This window comes from Lepidochelys kempii, chromosome 15, assembly GCF_965140265.1.
Source record: "Lepidochelys kempii isolate rLepKem1 chromosome 15, rLepKem1.hap2, whole genome shotgun sequence".
NCBI lineage: Eukaryota > Metazoa > Chordata > Testudines > Cheloniidae > Lepidochelys > Lepidochelys kempii.
The window spans coordinates 18,086,474-18,104,074 of record NC_133270.1 but is presented as its reverse complement, the minus strand read 5'-3'; the positions used below and the strand labels follow the sequence as shown (position 1 = coordinate 18,104,074).

Genomic DNA, 17,601 nt, shown 5'->3' with positions numbered 1-17,601 from the left:
TGATAGCCTATCCAAAGTGACAACTCTATACTATAGTGATGGGGACTATGCAAATTTCATAATAAAAAGGATAGATAAAAGCTTAATACCAAATCGTTACTATCCCCAATTTGTAATCTATGTCATGACTCTATTACCCAAACTATCAAAGGGGATATCTCTTTTGCTTAATCAAAATACAGTGGTATGAAGACACTTGTATTGATACAGTGAGAGTGATTCTTAATAGAAGCTCTTAAAATCCAGCTAAAGATCTTTGGCACAACCATAGTTTTGTCATGATTCTCCCCGACCCCCCACCCCAAATTACAAGCAATGCAGTGTTTGTCAGGAATAAAAGAAGAACTTTTGAAAACAAAATTAGTGTGACAGGATGGCTCAAGGGTGTTGGTAAGGGGATAATAAAGCCTTTCAAATGTAATGGGTACATCTACACTACAAAAAACACATGGCAGCAAATCTGAGTGTGGATCAACTGACTCCGGCTCATGGGCTCGGGGTGTATGTGCGATAGGGCTAACAATTGCAGTGTGGATGTTCGGGCCTGGGCTGGAGCTCTGAAGTCTGTTGAGGACGGGGTGGGTCTCAGAGCTCAGGCTCCAGCTTGAGTGGGAAAATCTATGTTGCTATTTTTAACCATGTAGCGAGAGCCTTCCTAGGACTCACTGCAGTGGAGGTTTGTTTTTCAGTGTAATCGTACCCAAAGTCAATGGTTCAACTCCATTCAAGGTTGGAAAATCACTGGAAGGCATTTGACGCCCCCTGTGACCTACACAGAATGAATTATTACTTGCATCTCTGTTCCTTATGGACAGGTGCCCATATCAAAGTGTCATCCAATCACAATTAATGCTAATTGGCACCCTTGTTGGCAGACAGGCATAGGATTAATTGGGCATGAATTACCCTCTGCTTCTTAGATGTCACCCCTCTAGAACAGAGTAGACCCAGATTAGTGGGCAATATGAAGAAGTTTGCACTGCTAGTTGTTTCACAAATGACTTGTTATTTTTACTGTTTGTTTACTACTTTGCATTTCTCAGAGCTTGCCCAATGAAATTGACACCAAAAAATCATCTCTCTCTCATTTTCAGGCAGCACAGTGATGCAGCATTATGTTATTTGGGTAGCAAACCAGGGGAAATGCTTATTTGGTAAAAACAAAACTAAAACAAGGTAAAATGATTTGCTTTGATTCAAGTGGGAGAGGCCTGTATTCTTGATACTGGTGCTGCCAGGTTCTGTTTCTGCTGATAGTCACGTCTCTGTGTATGCAGTGATGATCCATTACATAAGGGTTGAGTAAAGGCTTCCGGACTGGGGTCTGTCGGTGCATTTAAATGGATTATTCTGAAGTAAAATCAAAAGGATCTCATTTTAGGAATGCCAATAAAATGCATGGATGTTACTCTGATACTCGTATGGCACTTTTCGTTCAGGGCTTCTAGAGGTTCTGAATGCAGCAGTTGGATATAGATTGTTTTTAAAGAACTTTGAGTGTTGCCGGTTCTCCCAGAAAACAACAAAAGTCGGGCCTATATCAGGGGATGTCCATGCAAACTGCTCTGCAAGCAGGGGTCTTGGACTCACATGAGTCTAAATATGTGAGATGTTGGAAGGGATGTTAAGAATTAGATCCAAATTATTACCAATGACTAGCTTTACATATGCAGTGGAAAGGCTATAAGAGAAAAATATCCTTTTCCTGGTCCAGGAAATGTTAATATTAAATTTGGGGGAAGAGGGAGTATCTTTGTAACAGTGAGCTTTTTAGCTGTGAAAAATGTCAATGAAGTGGCATTCGATCGTCATCATTCCAGGTACAGCATATTATGCACTGATTGCTGCTTTTGTCCTTTTAAAACAAAGGATGCTCTGAGCTGCACTTAAAATCCCATAAGGTAATGAAACCTCCTGTTCTTCCGTTTTGCTAAACTCCTTGTCGGTGTCTGTATTTAAACTGAAAGGTCAAGAGAGTTAATACAGACCCCCCCTCCCCCACCTCCCTACGGAGCAAATATGGTGCCTCCTTCTCAGTTCTTTGTATGCCTTATTTTTTATGTTTGATATGTTGACTGTATGGGCAAGCGATCAAATTGGCAGAACAGGTAATGTAATTTATCTGCTGAATATCTTTATGCAAATAGGGCGATGTTATTAACATTATGATGAGCTCCCTTGTTTTTAGCTTACTAGTATTTGGGGGTTGTTGGTGTTTTTTTGTTGGTAGCAGCTCAGAAATCCCATAAATGCTATTGTCCTTCATTTCATCACACAGTAGCTTTATTTCCAACCACTTTACATTAAAAGACTTATTTATAACCCGGAACCCTTAGTAATGTTTAGAGGCAGAGGTCAGATCTGTGTGTAACATGCGAGAGGCTAAAGCCTAAACATTGTAAGCAATTTAATTTATGTTGCTGCTGTCAGAGAGCTCCCAGTCAAAGCTTCACTGTTCGTATGCAGCTTGGAAGCCTAGGATCTGGGGATATCTGAGTGGTGTGGCTTCTGTTAGTAAGCAGGTGGCGTGATAATACAGAATAGTTGTTAAATTACAGGGGGAAAGGGGGATTACCGCTGATTACAATTTTGCAGTCACCTAGCATTAAAAATGCAGGGTGTTGGTGCTTTGTAACATTCTGGTAATGTGGTCAATAATTCCTGTCATAGCTGCAGTGTGACAAGGAAGTCCTCAAGGTAAACCTTCAACAAGCTGAACTTGGGACAAAATGGATGGGTTTTCTCTCATGCTTTTCTACTCCACATCTCAGCTATATCAAGGCATCTGGGACCATTAGATTACCTTGGAAATGGGCAACTAAGACTCCTGGATTCTATCTTGAGCTCTGCCACTAACCGCTCTGTCATGCTGGGCAGTTCTCTTAACCTTTGTATAACTGGGTTTACCCTGCATGTAAAAGGGGGTTAATAAAACATAGCTATCTTGTAAAGCATCCTCAGACCATGCCAATTGCTGGGGGACTGGCTGGTCACCTGATGCTTTTTCCTTTTCTTGGCTTCCTGCTGCTTCTACGGGCCTCCGGATTCGTCACTGCAAGCAGGAGCCTGGAGGCCTGAAGCCGCAGCTGGGAACAAGGAGGAGGAACCAGCCTAGCTGCCTCTACTAGGGCTCAATGTTACGAAAGAGGAGGAGTAGAGGTGTCAGCCACAGAGAGAGAGTAAAGTCCACAGAAACAGGCAATGAGGCAGCTCCATAGCATATCCAGAGGGAGAAGAGGACCAGGTGGCTGGACCATCTGTCCAGTGGAGAAAGGGAATCAAGTGGTAGAATAGCGTGTGCAGGAGAGAGGAGAGTAGGGGCTCAGAGACATGGAGAAGTATGGACCGGGGGAAGGGAGTGGATTAGAGCAGATGGGATGGGGGAGATGAAATGAAGAGCAAACATAGACACTATGGTTTAGTTGTACTCAAAAGGGACAGAATTTATGAAAGCTGCTTAAGATAGATCAGAGCATTCTCAGTATTGCTGCTCCATGCAAGCGGTTAGTGCAGTTATCACAATGAAGAATGGGAAGTGGTGGTGGTTCATGCAATCACTGGCCAGCGTAGAGGGGGTTTGCTCGGTTGTGAGCGGGCGGAGAGGTCTGGCTGCACAATCTTAAGTGGGAGGGGAGGTGGTGCATGAGACAATGTCTGGCCCCAATTCAAGATTCCTAAGGGCAGGTCTACACTTAAAATGATGCATCAATTCAACTGTGGTGCTTAAGTGAAGACACTCCTATGCCAACGGAAGAGTTTCTCCCATTGGTGTAGTTAGCTACGACCTTTCACGGAGGTGGATTATGTCAACAGGACAAGCTCTCCCGTCAACATAGCGCTGTCTACAGTGGGGGTTAGGTCGGTGTAACTACATCACTCGGCTGTGGATTTTTCACACTCCTGAGCGACGTAGTTATGCTGATATAAATCTGTAGTGTATACCTGGCCTTGCAAGCGTCTGCTTAAGTCCCTTGAGGTATGTCTGCACGGCAATCAGAGGCTAACCTGTGCTGCCAAACTTCTCTTCTATTGTAATTTACATGAGCTAGATGAGAGCTACCTTGGGTATGTCTGCACTTGCTACAGTCACACCTTTGATTGCAGTGTAGAAATACCCTTTGAAGTCAGACTTAGGGCATGGCTACACTAGAGTGTTTACAGGGTGGAGCTGTACCCATCTCCCATCGGCTTAACTACTTCAGCCCCTGTGAGTGGCAGTAGCCATGTCGGTGGGAGAAGCTGTCCACACCATTGCTTATGTCAGTGTCACTTACATCTCTCGGGGGGGAGGAGTGAATAAATCACCCCCCTGAGTGACATAAGTTACAGGGACATAAGCTGTAGTGTAGACATAGCCTTAAATTCTGTACTGGATAGGGATGAACTTAAGCACATGCCCGATTACATTTTTGCATCGGGGCTTCTGCTAAGATGTGGGCCACACTATGAATAAATGTGAGAGACCCTACCTCAATTGAAAAGAGCTATTGAACCCCAAACGCCCACCCCCAAACGCACAATATAGTTGGTCACAATTTAAGTGTTAAAATAGCCTTTGAGCCAGCACCTGGAAATGCTCTTTGACTGTTACAAAGTGACGGGGGCAGCAACTTGGAGAATGCCAGAAAATAACTGAAGAGGTGCTTAGTTGTAAAGTTTCCACCCCAAAAAATTGGGTTGGGGGGAAATCTCACAATGTTACTTATATTACATTACACATAATCGCTCGCATTACTTATTGTGGCATATTGTTTCCTTCTACAGAGTTCTGCTCAGTCGCTTTCAGGAAGAGGCTATTCCGTAAGTCATTTTACAGCTAATTCTTTCACTATTGTTGCTGTTGATTGCAGAGGTTTATATTACCTGTTGCATATCCACTGACACTAAGGGAATACAAAACATGAAAAATAAGCTTTGAGCAAAGCACTGTCTTGTGTTTCTATCAAGAGACACCTTCTACACACAAGAGAACGCTGAATTGCCTATTTTCAGGTCTCTTGAATTTTGTTTTCTTCATGGTTTTTTCCCCTCAACAGCTTTTGACTAGTCAATCAAGTAATGAAAATTAAGAAAGAAAAAAGGAGGAGATTTTTTAAGATAGATGCCTCTCTCCCATTGATTTTCTAACTACCCTTTGTGCCTTTGAAAGTATTCCACCCAAAATGAAACCAAACACATTTTAAATTCTCTTGCTGGCTAACACTGTGCTGTGTAACTGATCAGAACAGAATAAATCTCACTTGATTTGAAAACGGGGTAACATGATTGTTTTTGCCTCCAGTAAACCAGGATGCCATAATTATAGGCAACGTTATAGGCCCTGAGGTTCAAAAGTAGATGCATACAGATGCAGTTCCACAGTGGTGTTTAACTGGCCATTTGTATGTGCAGATACTCAAAGTTATTTGTATGCACAACAATGGTATTTTTCCATGTAGATGTGTTGCACTCATTTGTACATGTGCCTTGCACTCACCCACCTGAAAATTGGGCCTACAAGTGTATTGTATGGAATTTATATGAGACAAGAGAGACACAGGTGTATGATGTTTATTTAAGACATCACTAAAGTCCTGGATTCAGATTACACACAACTCTTAGAAGAAACGTATGGCATTTAGATGCATGTAGTGACGTTGCTGGTCTCCTATCAAGTCATGTGTTCTCTGATTACTGGTGCAGAGGTTGTAAAGTGAAGTTGTATGATGATCTGAATTAGAAGTGTGTTAACCCATTTAACAATCCCTACATATACTAACTGGCAGTAGTCACTCCTGTTGTAAGTTCTATCATGACATAAGTTTTACCTTCTAGGTGAATGACCCGGAATGTGTGTCTGATATCAAGAGCTGCTTCCTTTTAACAATATAATTTAAAAAGGGGGGCAGGTTGTTACATATTGTTTATGAAGTTGGTGTAACATCCCGACACACAGTCTTTTAAAGTAATTGAGACTGATTTTTTTTAATGATGTATGTTGTACATTTGTCCATTTGACACGAGGGAAAGAGAGAGAGAGATTATTTGAGTAACGTGATGGAACTTGTGCGCGTCCAGCTGGTGTGATGTACACATTAACTTTGGGAAGCTGTTAGATGTGTCCCAGTTTCAGAGTGACAGCATCATACATATATCCTCTTGTGACAGAGGCACAATGCAGCGTCAAGTGCATTGGCATGATAGTATCATATGATTTGGAGTCTAAAGGCTTTATAAATAATATTTTGGATACTTCAGCTGATGTTTTGTTTGACATGTTTGACATGCATCTCAAATATCTTGCAGTCAAAATATTTATTGTATCTCAGGTGAGTATCATTGCTTAACTCACTTGCTGCATGAGATCTTTTGCTCGAGCATGAAGACTCAAATGTACATGTGCAAAATAGAGCAGTTAATCTCCCATACAAATGAAGGGCTGGATCCATCTAGACTAAAAGCTCTTTAGGCTATGTCTTCTGTAAAGTGCCATGCATGCCTGTGGCATTATATAAATAATAATGAATCGCCTTCACAAATTTTATGTCTGGGAATTAAACAATTTCCCATTGGCCATAACATGGGTTTCAAAATCTGAATGGAAAAAGGCCAAAGGATTGTTCAGAAGCCCCTAAACCAATACATCATTGGGCGATTTTGTCTGTTGCTGACTGAAAATAAATCTTTTTTTTTGGTCTTTAATAACTGATCTTCAGAAATTATTTATCTCCTTGTCTGAAAACTGGTTTTGTTCTGTAGTGGTAGAGTCTCATTTAGCCAACCCAGACCTTCTCAAGGGAGGGGTGTGTTCTTAGCATCCCCGAGCAGTGTTTTGAGATCATGAGTAGCCTGAGCTGGAGTTGCTTTTCCTTCTGGGTTATCATTTTATCTGTTAAATTGCCTTCTGCCTCACCACATACCAGCTGCTGAGGCTGATCATTTCCCTTAAGACTATCATGCTATTCTAAATTGATCCAACATAAGGCCAAGACTATAGCTTCTAACACTGCCAAGATCCCTTTGGCCCAAACTTAGCTTGGAACCTGACTCTCCCAGGTGGCACTAAGATGTTCTAACCACTGACTCAACAAGACTGGCCAAGCTAGAGATTGTCCTTAATATATTGCAAAGGTTTTATTTTTACAGGGAACTTGCTGTATATTAAGCACTAAATCAGTATTTTGGCTTGGCCTTCTGTTTATATCAAAGAGCCTGTTTGCCAGACATGATGAAAGCATGTTTAAAGCATAGCATTCACAAGAGTAAGACAGTTTCTTTTACTTGTGCCCTATTCTCTTGATACTTGTGATGGCTTATGTTGTTAAAGATTGTCACTTACAAAATGGTACATAGTTACTATGCAGGGTGGTTGCTCTGGGTTTCACAAAGAGCTGGTTAAATATCATAAACTATTTTTTACATTACATATTAGGGTTTGTTTTTTTTAAATGAACGCGCTTTGGATCTGCACCCTTTTGTGTTCGCTTTTTTCAATTATCCTTGCAGATGAGTTTACTGTCAGGAATGTTCATATAAACAACAAGTTTATAAGGAGATAGTTACTGGTAAGAAGATAATTTGAAAACCAGAATCATGAGCATTTGCCAAAAACCTTATTCAAAGATTTAAGCTCATCCAGTCAGGAAACAGAATGCTATGTAACCTATGTGTCCAATCGCAACATCTCAAATGTTGAATGGGTGACAGCTTATATGAAAACTATAGACCAAAGACAAGATTTTCAAATTGGGAGCCTAAAGTTAGGTAGAAAAATGAATTTAAGCATCTATACAAGAGACCTAATTTTCATTTGCTGAACAGCCCAGCGACTCCCACTGACTTTACTCCTAAATTGGAACATTTTGACCACAGAACTACTGGTGGAAATTGCTGGGCATATAATTTCACAGTTTGTTCACAGATAACTAGCGATGAGAAAAAGAGGTGAAATTCATTGACTAACATGTTTGTTATGAATTTACTGCTCAGCATAAAGTTTCAGACAATGATTAATTTTACCTGGTACAACAAGGTTATGCAACATATGTAGATGTGTGGATTAGCAAGCTGTTTATCTCATAAGCAGTGTAGCATGAGTTTTTCATGCCTTTTTCTGTTGCACATCAATTGTGTATTTTCTCTGTGTTGAGAAATGGAATGGTAGCATGTTTTTGGAGGGTAATAACTTACTCTCCATTTCTTTATTTTAGCAAGTATGTGATAAGGTATTATGCTATGCCTCTCATGCACATGGCTGAGATCAGACATTTTAGATTTCAGCCATTCTGAGCCAGAAATGTGTGTTTCTTGCAAGCAGAAAAAACAGATATTTTGGGTTACAACTTAAAATAGGCAAATCCTCTTTCATACATTTTACTTGTAGGCGTGGAAATTTTGGGAATGCTTCACTGATCCTGTGTCCAGTTTCTAGATTTCACTAAGGTTGCACTGTGGAGCATTTTAAAAATGTATTCTTTATAGTTATACATTTGTTTGACACAGTGTGTTTAGGAACTAGTGACAATGAATACAATAACAAATTTCATGGACTATATGAACACAGCTAAAATGCCTCAACTGTTTGAAATGTAGAGCATTGCATACAGATAAGTCTAGGCTAAAGTTGTGCTTGGCTCATTTTTGTACAAAGGAGAAGGGGAAGAGGCAGAAGTGGGAATACATGGTAATAAAAAATCTTCAGATAAATCATGTAGCTTGTTTATAGAACATCTGTATAGCTGTTCCTCTTATGAAATGGAAGGGGATAAAATGCAGAAGAGAAGAAACTTGAAAGCACATGGCAGATCCAGGTTCAGTGAACCAAGTTGTTTCTGGGTATCCGCTGGAACAAAGTGTTGAAGGATGGAGCTCTTTGTTTATTTTTTTTTGGTGCTGAAATAAGCTTTTTTTAAACTAATAACAATAACATTCACTTGGCAACAAACGCAGCTGATTTTTACTCTATGCTGCTGTAAAATATCAAACTGTGCAGCCTCGTCAAATTCCTGGCAGCCCATTACCTCTTTTTTTTTTTTTGGAACACCGGAAACCAGTATCCCAAAATAATTTATATTTGAAGATCATGTATATCAAGGTATGTCTAAAACACATAAGGCTCACAGAGAGAGATCTTGAGATGATTCTTTCTCTGTTTGGGGCATCCAAACTCATCGTGATTAGTGCACCTTCCCACCATGTTGTGACTTCTCATAAAAGTGAAGTACGTATACAGACAAAGTTAGAGCCAAGCATAATATAGGCAACCACTTACAATTTTCCTGAATGCACATGTCCACCAATACTCCTGATTCTTGCTTTCTTGCTATGGAACACATCTGCAACTTTGCTGTAGACACTTCCTGAGTGTAGAGTCATTCCTGTCAAATTGTATTGAGATATTGAGAACGGGTTTCCAAGCAATTAGTGGCCATCTTTAAAGCCCTCTGGATCCAGTTATCTAAGAGACTGCTTTTACTCTCTACTCTATCTCAACAGTTAAGCTCTGCTAGGATAATCTCATCTGTCTGTGTTTGATCCTTGGCTTTCCAAAGCTTAGAAGCAGGACATTGCCAATTTTAGGTCCTGGATTTGGCTCTTTCTGACTGTCCATTATAGTCAAGTTGGTCAACTTCTGATCACTCTGCAAGGCTTTTTTATTCATGTCAGGCTTTTGCTGAATGTTGGTTTTTTTATTTCTCTTCTGGTTTCTCTCTCCAACAGCTTATTAGCTGGAAGTGTTAGATCAGTGTTAAAGCCCAAGTCATGTTGTAATAAGAATTATGGGCTCAATCCTGTAAGGTACTGGGCACTTTCAACTTGCATTGAAGTCAGTGAAAGTTGAGGATGCACAGCACCTTACAGGATTGAGCCCTAAGTAAGATGATAAATAAATAAATAAAACTGGACAAATAAACATAGTCCTGAAGGGACTGAAGAAGCCACTAAATTCATAATGATATTCCAGCTAGCCTCTACTCATCGGGTGTTCTTAGTGCCTCAGCCTGAAGGGGATACTCTTTATTATAGCCACATGCAGAACTTCCCTTGATATGCTTTCTACTGTTCAGAAATGAAATCCCTGGAGGCTGGCCTTGATGTAGTACTTTGCAATGCCACGTTCTCACATCCCATGGTTATCATCTTGTCATGTCCTCATATTCTTCCCGCCACAACCATGCACATTCGATTGGCCAATTGTTGCACTTCGCCAGGTCACTGAAAGAGCCTTTGTGCACAAGCAGCTGGGGTCATAGGAAATGCTTCATATTTTGAGGCTATCTGCTGCACTCACAGGTATTGGGGCCAGTGCTGTAGTCCCACTTGATCATTACATCTCTAGACCAGCTAACTCCAGCATGGAGTCAATTTAAGGTAATGGCAGGTAGTCAGGGCTGATCTGTAGCGGGTGGGAGGTGCTTGACTGGTGGGAACTGGAGCCCACAGGTTACAGGGTCGTTCCCTACTTTTGTTTGCCATAGCTGTACCCTTGTCTGTTTGAGTGACAATGTTAGGGGCTTAATGGTGGTGAGAAAAATTTGTTGTGACTTCAGTTGACTCAGCATCAGTGTTGTATCACATAGCGGATGTCTTGGATCTGTGCGTTGCATTGTGCACTCGACTCTCCTAGCAACTTTCCAGTGTTTATCAGGAGGAGCAATATCTGCGAGGCTACGGAGGCTGTTGACATGGGTAGGCTTAAGGTATCTTGTAATATTGCAACAGGCAGTTAAGTAGAGGGTTTAACTTTTTTGCATAAGGGGATCGTGCCCAAACTGCACAGGCGTATTCAGCAGAGAAGTAGCAAAGTGCGAGTGTAGTTGATCACAGAGTCGAGGGGTCTGCACCCCACTTTGAAGTAACCAGGTTGCTGAGAGTGTTGTTTTGTATGCTAACCTTGGCTTTAGTTTTCTCAATGTGGGCTCTAAAAGAAAGTGTGTGATGGAGAGGAATACTGAGGGATTTATGTAACAAGTAAGTTTTGTCCCATGCCAGCTATTGTTGAGTTCACATTTGACCCCTCGGTTTTTTAAATGGAATGCATGGACTTAAACCTTTGCTGGGTTTGCATGCACTTGGTTGGCTGCATAGTACTTATGTTAAGTGCATTCACTGGAGTACTCTCTAATATGCCAGCCTCCTTGTGCTGTGCGGTGACATCTGTGTAGATAAAGCACCTTGTGCCGGGATAGCTTGTCTGGTCATTTGTGTAGATGTTGAATAATGTAGGTGCTAAGACACTCCCTTGTGGAAGGCCCTTCTGTTGTTGTCATTGGCCCCGTTTGCCACAAAAGTGCACAAAGGATTGTCTGTTCTCCAGCATGGTCTGTATTAACTTCATTGCCATAGTACCTTGGCAAGAAACCCGCAATGATTGACTGAGTCATAGACAGCTGAGAAATCAACAAACACCGCTCTTGTCATCAGTCTCCTTTTATATCCATCTTCGATATATTGCGTCCAATTCAGAAGCTGTTCAGTGCATGACAAGCTCAGTTGAAAGCCAGCTGTTTTGTTGATTAAAAAGTGGTTCAATAACTAGTGTAACAGTAGTCTCTCAAACAACTTTAAAAATCACACAGGATTGAGAAGGTTGAAAGGGTTTTTTTTAAGATCAGATGGTTCCTTACCAGGCTTCAAAAAGGCCCCCATGCCTTGATTTGTCGCCGGATTTTCGGTATCTTGAGCTGGATGAGACGGATATTGAACATAGTCTGGAGCCATTTCCATGTGTGTGAGCTGAAATTTTAGATCTGCTGTTTGGATGTCATGTAGGCCTGCGTGCCGTGATGATGAATGTACTATGAGATAGATGGAGGAGGGAGATGCCAGGTTAGACATCCAGGATGGGGCTCTTGCTCCTTGGGATGAAAATACAATGGAAATAGTTCATTCAGCCAAAAAGGGGATGGACAAGAATGGGAAAGTGCCCCAGTCAGTTAGAGAGAAGTGTTGATGGGGTTCTAAACACACTCCTATCCAGTTCTCCTCATCTGGGAGAATAGTACCTGTTACCTAGGGATGCTGTGTGTTAAATGTGGAAGGGAATACTTGAGACTCTAATACAGATGGAAAAAGGTCTCCTTGGGGATGGGAAAGAAAGACTGTGCCAAGACTATTCTTTTATAACTTTTGTGCTGTTTGTGTGCACTGCTAGAAAATCCCTCCTGTCTGTGTGCACTGCTAGAAAATCCCACCTGTCCTACAGTGGATTTTCTACCGTGCGGGTTTAATTCCATAGGCTAACTCTGAGTTCCTGTTTTTAAAAATTAATAAATAAGACTTCCCCATCCTGGAGCACAGGAGGAATCTTCAAGGTCCAGGACTATAACCGCACATCAATCTGACTCTAAAAAGGTCTGACAGTTTTCCTTTATTAGGTTTCCAGACACACCCATTTTATTCTGCATGAACCTGGTTATCCTTGTGTTGGGATTAGCCCAAACAAGCCCTTGTTGCTGAATAAATGCTCTTAGTTTGTTGTATGGACTTCACTTTTAATTCATTGTGCCATGTGAGATCTTGAGTCAAGCTGAATTCAGTGGAGGTATGTCGACATAAATCCACTAAGGATCTGGCCCGTTGTCTTTTTGTGATACTTCTACAATCTGGGAATTTAAATGCTGCTGGAAAATTAGCACACTTCGCATTCTGGGCACATGAAGGGCTTTTGGAGTCTTTGAAAAACCCCATGGAAAACCTAAGTCTAAATAAATAAATAAATAAAATAAACTCAAATACTTGAATTGTACAAATAGGGATGTGCATGGACTTTACTAACACACATGTCCTTTAAAAATTCCCTTCTCTCAGAATCTGTTTCCTATTAAATGACATTCTGCTTTTAATTATGATGAAAAGTCCCATAAATTTTCACTCATCTCAACAGCCGTAAATAAGCACAAAGGGCCCTTGCTGGCTAAATTTCAGTCTGTCTGAGTCAGTGGCATTGGCAGAGGGTCTGATTGTGAGGCTCACAGAGCAGCCATATTGACAACATAACAGATACACAAGGGCACCCCTTTGTTTATAAGACATGAGCATAATTGGATGACGTTGATTTACATAAACCAACAAGCATTAATGCAAGAGCAGCCAGCTGACATGGCAAGACTCTGAGATCCCCTCGAGGGACGGGTCATATGACTCGTCTCTGATTTTTACCACATTTTTAACCCACTCCCCCTCCCAATGGCGTGGTGGGAATCCTATCTCTAGTCTGACTAGAAAGCTATGATTATTATATAAACAAATTTCCAGAAGGTCCCCCCATTAAGCACTTCTCCATAGGATAGCCTAGCTACCCACAGCCCTTGCATACTGGAATAAAGAGCTGTCCTAAATCCATCTTGAATTCACTAGCCTGGAAAGGATTACATTCTGCTGAAGAGGAAAGGCAGAGGGTTTTGAGGAGATCTGGTCTTCATTTTTGGACCTTTATGATTAAGAATGGCCTAAGGCGGTTATGTTGTGTGTATCTCATAGCTTTTCTTATGTAATAGGTCAGCATGTTTCATTGTCTTCGTTTTCACATTGTTTGTCCTATGCACTCTTCTTCTCTGTTTCCAGTTTTTCCTTACTTCCCTTTCTGTTTTAAAAACAAACAAAAAACAGATTAGCAATTCATCTCAATCAGGATCTCGCATGCTTGTCTGATGCTAATGTTGCACTAGACAGTGGTGTCATTTGTGGGGGAGTGGGGCCTTTAGATTTTTTTATTTCATTCTGTCACAGGGTTGTGTGTGAGCTATGACCACACAGACAAAAGTTTTATATACCCAATCCCTGTGGACTATACAAAAGCAGAGATGGCCTATTTATTACACTTCATGCTGTGGTGGGCTTATCAGAAGAAATTAACATGGTGGGGGGAATTTATCAGCTTGTTTTATCTCATATCTTACATGTTTTTATTGAAACCTACACCCAAAACCGCTGAGTGAAGAGAAGCAGCAGAGGAAATAACAGTGACATTAACCCAAAACACTGGCACAAAAATAAAAGAAAGGGAAAATGATGTGTTATGTTGGTCTAATTAACAATGGAATAAGAAACAGTGGGGGAGGGGAAAGTGGTCCAGTAACCCTTGCATATACTGCGTTTGCCTAAGAGAGTGTAAGCTAACGTATCAGTTGACATATTAATCGATAAAGATGATTTAATTGTGTAGCTCAGTAAATTCTCTCTCCCCCCATGCACACAATTTTTGTTAGCTAGTCCCCAAATAGGTGTGTGGTTGTGTTTTCCATTCATTGAACACCAGCCACAAAATAGTCTGTAGTGGAAAACAGCTGTTTAATTCTTGTCTGCACTGCAGATATGTAGGTAAAGTTTCACCTGGTCTGACTCTGTCCTTCCTGCTCCATCCCATCTATCTATATGTATGTTTGTTTGTTAAAGGCCCGAGGCAAATCTTCCTGACCAGCTCCATCATCTCCCTAACAGAAAACAAGGTGCAGCTTTGCAGCTAAGGAGACAATAAGCCCGAGTCATATCTCACACCCTGAAAGGTTTCTAATAACACCTTAAAGGTTTAACACAGTATTACTAAAGCTGCAAATTGCAAAAATAAAATAAATAAAATCTAGTGTACTACATGGGCTGGGATGTTTTCCCCCTACTGTTGCAGACTGACTGCTATTTAACAAGCCATTAAAAATGTACAATACCTTGATATATGCAGTTGCATCTTCAGAAGGAAGATAACATTCCATTCACCAGAGGATGAACCTAAGTACAGAAATTACACTGCTTTCAGCTTTAAAAGAAGGGTGGGGTAAGCATGCAGCTCAGCCTCACTGGCTTCAGTAAGAGAACAGCAGCCTGTGATCCCCAGAAGTGGACCAAGATTCATGGTCTACCTTGCTCTGAATGGCTAGGAAGGGGATCTTTCAGCCCTTGGATGTGAGGGAAGAAGAGGTAGTGGGGGATTTGACTGTGGGGATTGGATTTTTTCCGCCATATGAACTTTTTTGTTAGAGGATAAAGGCGGTAATCCTTGTCAGCTGTACAGGATGCTGTTTGCACAATACTAGTGTTTTCACTTGCCACCTTCTTAGAGATCCAGCTTCCCATTTCCTTGTGGTTAACTCCAGATACATACGGTGTGACTTGATTGGCAACTTCTCTGTTTTATGGCATATAAATAAATGGAAACATAAATGACTCCTCCTTAAATAACACACAGGGACTGACTTCATCTCGCAAAAGCCAGAAAATTCAGGGTAGGGGCAGAAATTTATACTATTCCCTTTTGCTTAGTTATTGCATCAAATGTGAGTCACCCATGTCTGGGAGACCCCCTGCAATGCAATATGGTGACCTATAAAGCAAAATATTTTGTCTTTTGACCTGGCTATTCATTATGGTGAATGACTCTAGTGTATATTTCGATTGCATGATCTAGAAGTATAGTAATTGCGATGCTGTAAAGCTGGCTGTTCTTAATCCCATATTAAAATATTCTAGTGGTGCCAGGCTGATTTCTTGAGGGAATTTTTAACTGCCAGTTTAAAGTGTCTAATATCGGTTTAGATTTCCACTGGTACTGGCTATAGGTGTGATCATAAGTCTTTTACTGCATCTGCTTTCTCATCTTTTCAGACAATCACAGAACAGGAACTCAGGAGCGCTGAGGTCTTCTAAAACTACTTCCAACAATCTTAACCCTATTTTGTTTTTGTGTGACTATTCTGCTACTTTATCCTGGTTTAGTAATCTCCTCCTGGCATAGATACAAGCACCCAGAGCTTCTTTTGATCACCCCCACAGTCCTTCTGGTTCGTACATGCTAATGACATGGCTGCTGCTTTTGATTAGAAATACATTTTATAACCTGCTGTGGGGGGGTTGTAACCTGGAGGTCAGTTTCAAGCACAAACTTGCTTTTGATTACCATTTAAGTTACACAACAAAAATTCCAACTAGTACTGCAATGGCCAGCACTTTCTTTTCTTTTCTTTTCTTTTCTTTTCTTTTCTTTTCTTTTCTTTTCTTTTCTTTTCTTTTCTTTTCTTTTCTTTTGGAGAGCAGGGGCGGGGGGGGGGAGAATGCTGATGAGCTATTTATTTGTTTTCATCACATCTCTGCTAGGTTTTAAGGAAGTTCAGTATTTTATGGAAGCCTTCCAGACACTGTCCTTTCAAGTTAGTTGTGACTTGCCCAGAATTCTGCAACTAGAACAATAAACTGGCTGGAAATTCACATGACACGTGACTCACAATTGATGGTTTCCAGAGAAACCTACTCTAACTTTTAAATTTGTTTCTTCACCGTCTTCTATCCCTCCCCGTGTTGTATGATGGATAGTGCATGGTCCTATACCCCTCTTCAAGCTGTATATTGACTTACTCCATATTTTTCTGGGCATTTGTGGCCCAGACTCATAGTATTTTAAGGAGTTTTTAGAGGATGACAGATTCACGGGCTACATTTTTTCTTTTTCAGGAAGCTTCACAACATTTGTAGCCCTTGTGGAACATGTCAGGAGTGCATAGGCTCCAGGTGTCTGGAAATGCCAGCTGAAGTCACGTTGCATATTCAGAGCAAAGTTTTGTTCAAACAGAAGTTATGGGCTTGATGTAAAAATTACTGGGTGAGGTTCTTTGGCCAGGTTATGCAAGTGGTTGGACTAGCTGATCATAATGATCTCTTCTTGCCTTAATATTTATTAATCGATGCATTTTTAAAACTTTATAATTAGTTCAATATCCCTTTGGCCAAGGTGTGGCACCCTGAGCCTTGTAGATGCAGGCTGATATAGTACTGCACACTATATTACTTTATATCATGATGCATTATGGGCGTAGTAAGGGCACGTGGTAAGGAGTGAAGGAAAAATGGTGAAATGAGCTGGCTAAACTGTGTGTGTGTGTGTATAAAATGCCATTGCCCTCTATTGCAGTGGATCAAAACTGCTTGACTGTGTCTCATAGGCCCTATATCACTAACAGCTGAGTAAATCATTAATGACATATAATTTTAATAGAGGTTGTTTATAGACTTTCACCTCTCTTTCTGTTTGCAAAACGTGATTTATGAATCTTTCAAAATTATTCATGAATTTGTTGGTGAACTGATTTTTCCTCTGTGAACCGCTCATTGTGACAATTCATCGTTAGAACTTTGGAAATGGGGCTGAGCTGGTTAGTCTCTAAGGTGCCACAAGTACTCCTTTTCTTTTTGCGAATACAGACTAACACGGCTGTTACTCTGAAACCTGTACCTAAACAGTGTCACATTGTTTCTGTGTCATGACTAGGAGATTTAAGGCCTGGTACAATGCAGTGGGAGTCCTTTTATTGTCTTCACTTGACATGGGATCAGGCCCTTGGGTGATTAACCAATACAATGCAAATTTGAAATGAGACAATCAACTACAGTTTGAAATTCACTTTCAGAGAATATTTGTGCTTAAGATTCACCTTTTTCTGAGTATTCTCGCTAGCAAAACTTGAGCACTCGAGTGTTTGATATACACACACATGCAAGGGTCACGGTCAGTGTCAGATCAAACCTCATTTTCCAATTCACAGAACATTTTTTCCCCACTAGTCACCCTGCTCTTCTTAGCAAGCCAAAGGTCCTTATAAGATTTTCGCCCAAGTCGTAGGAGGCTGCGTTTGT

General features: G+C 40.9%; 1 protein-coding gene across 10 annotated transcripts in view; it reads left to right on the top strand.

Annotated features, from left to right (window-relative positions):
* FBRSL1 (fibrosin like 1) overlaps nucleotides 1-17,601 on the top strand; it is a 757,721-nt gene that overhangs the window by 374,464 nt on the left and 365,656 nt on the right. For 8 of the 10 annotated variants that reach the window (XM_073313632.1, XM_073313638.1, XM_073313635.1 and 5 more), the window contains exon 4: nucleotides 4,765-4,800. The exons of the other annotated variants lie outside the window; for them this stretch is intronic. In XM_073313632.1, coding sequence (XP_073169733.1) covers nucleotides 4,765-4,800 — 36 coding nt within the window. The remainder of the gene's footprint in view (nucleotides 1-4,764; nucleotides 4,801-17,601) is intronic. 10 annotated transcript variants of the gene reach the window in all.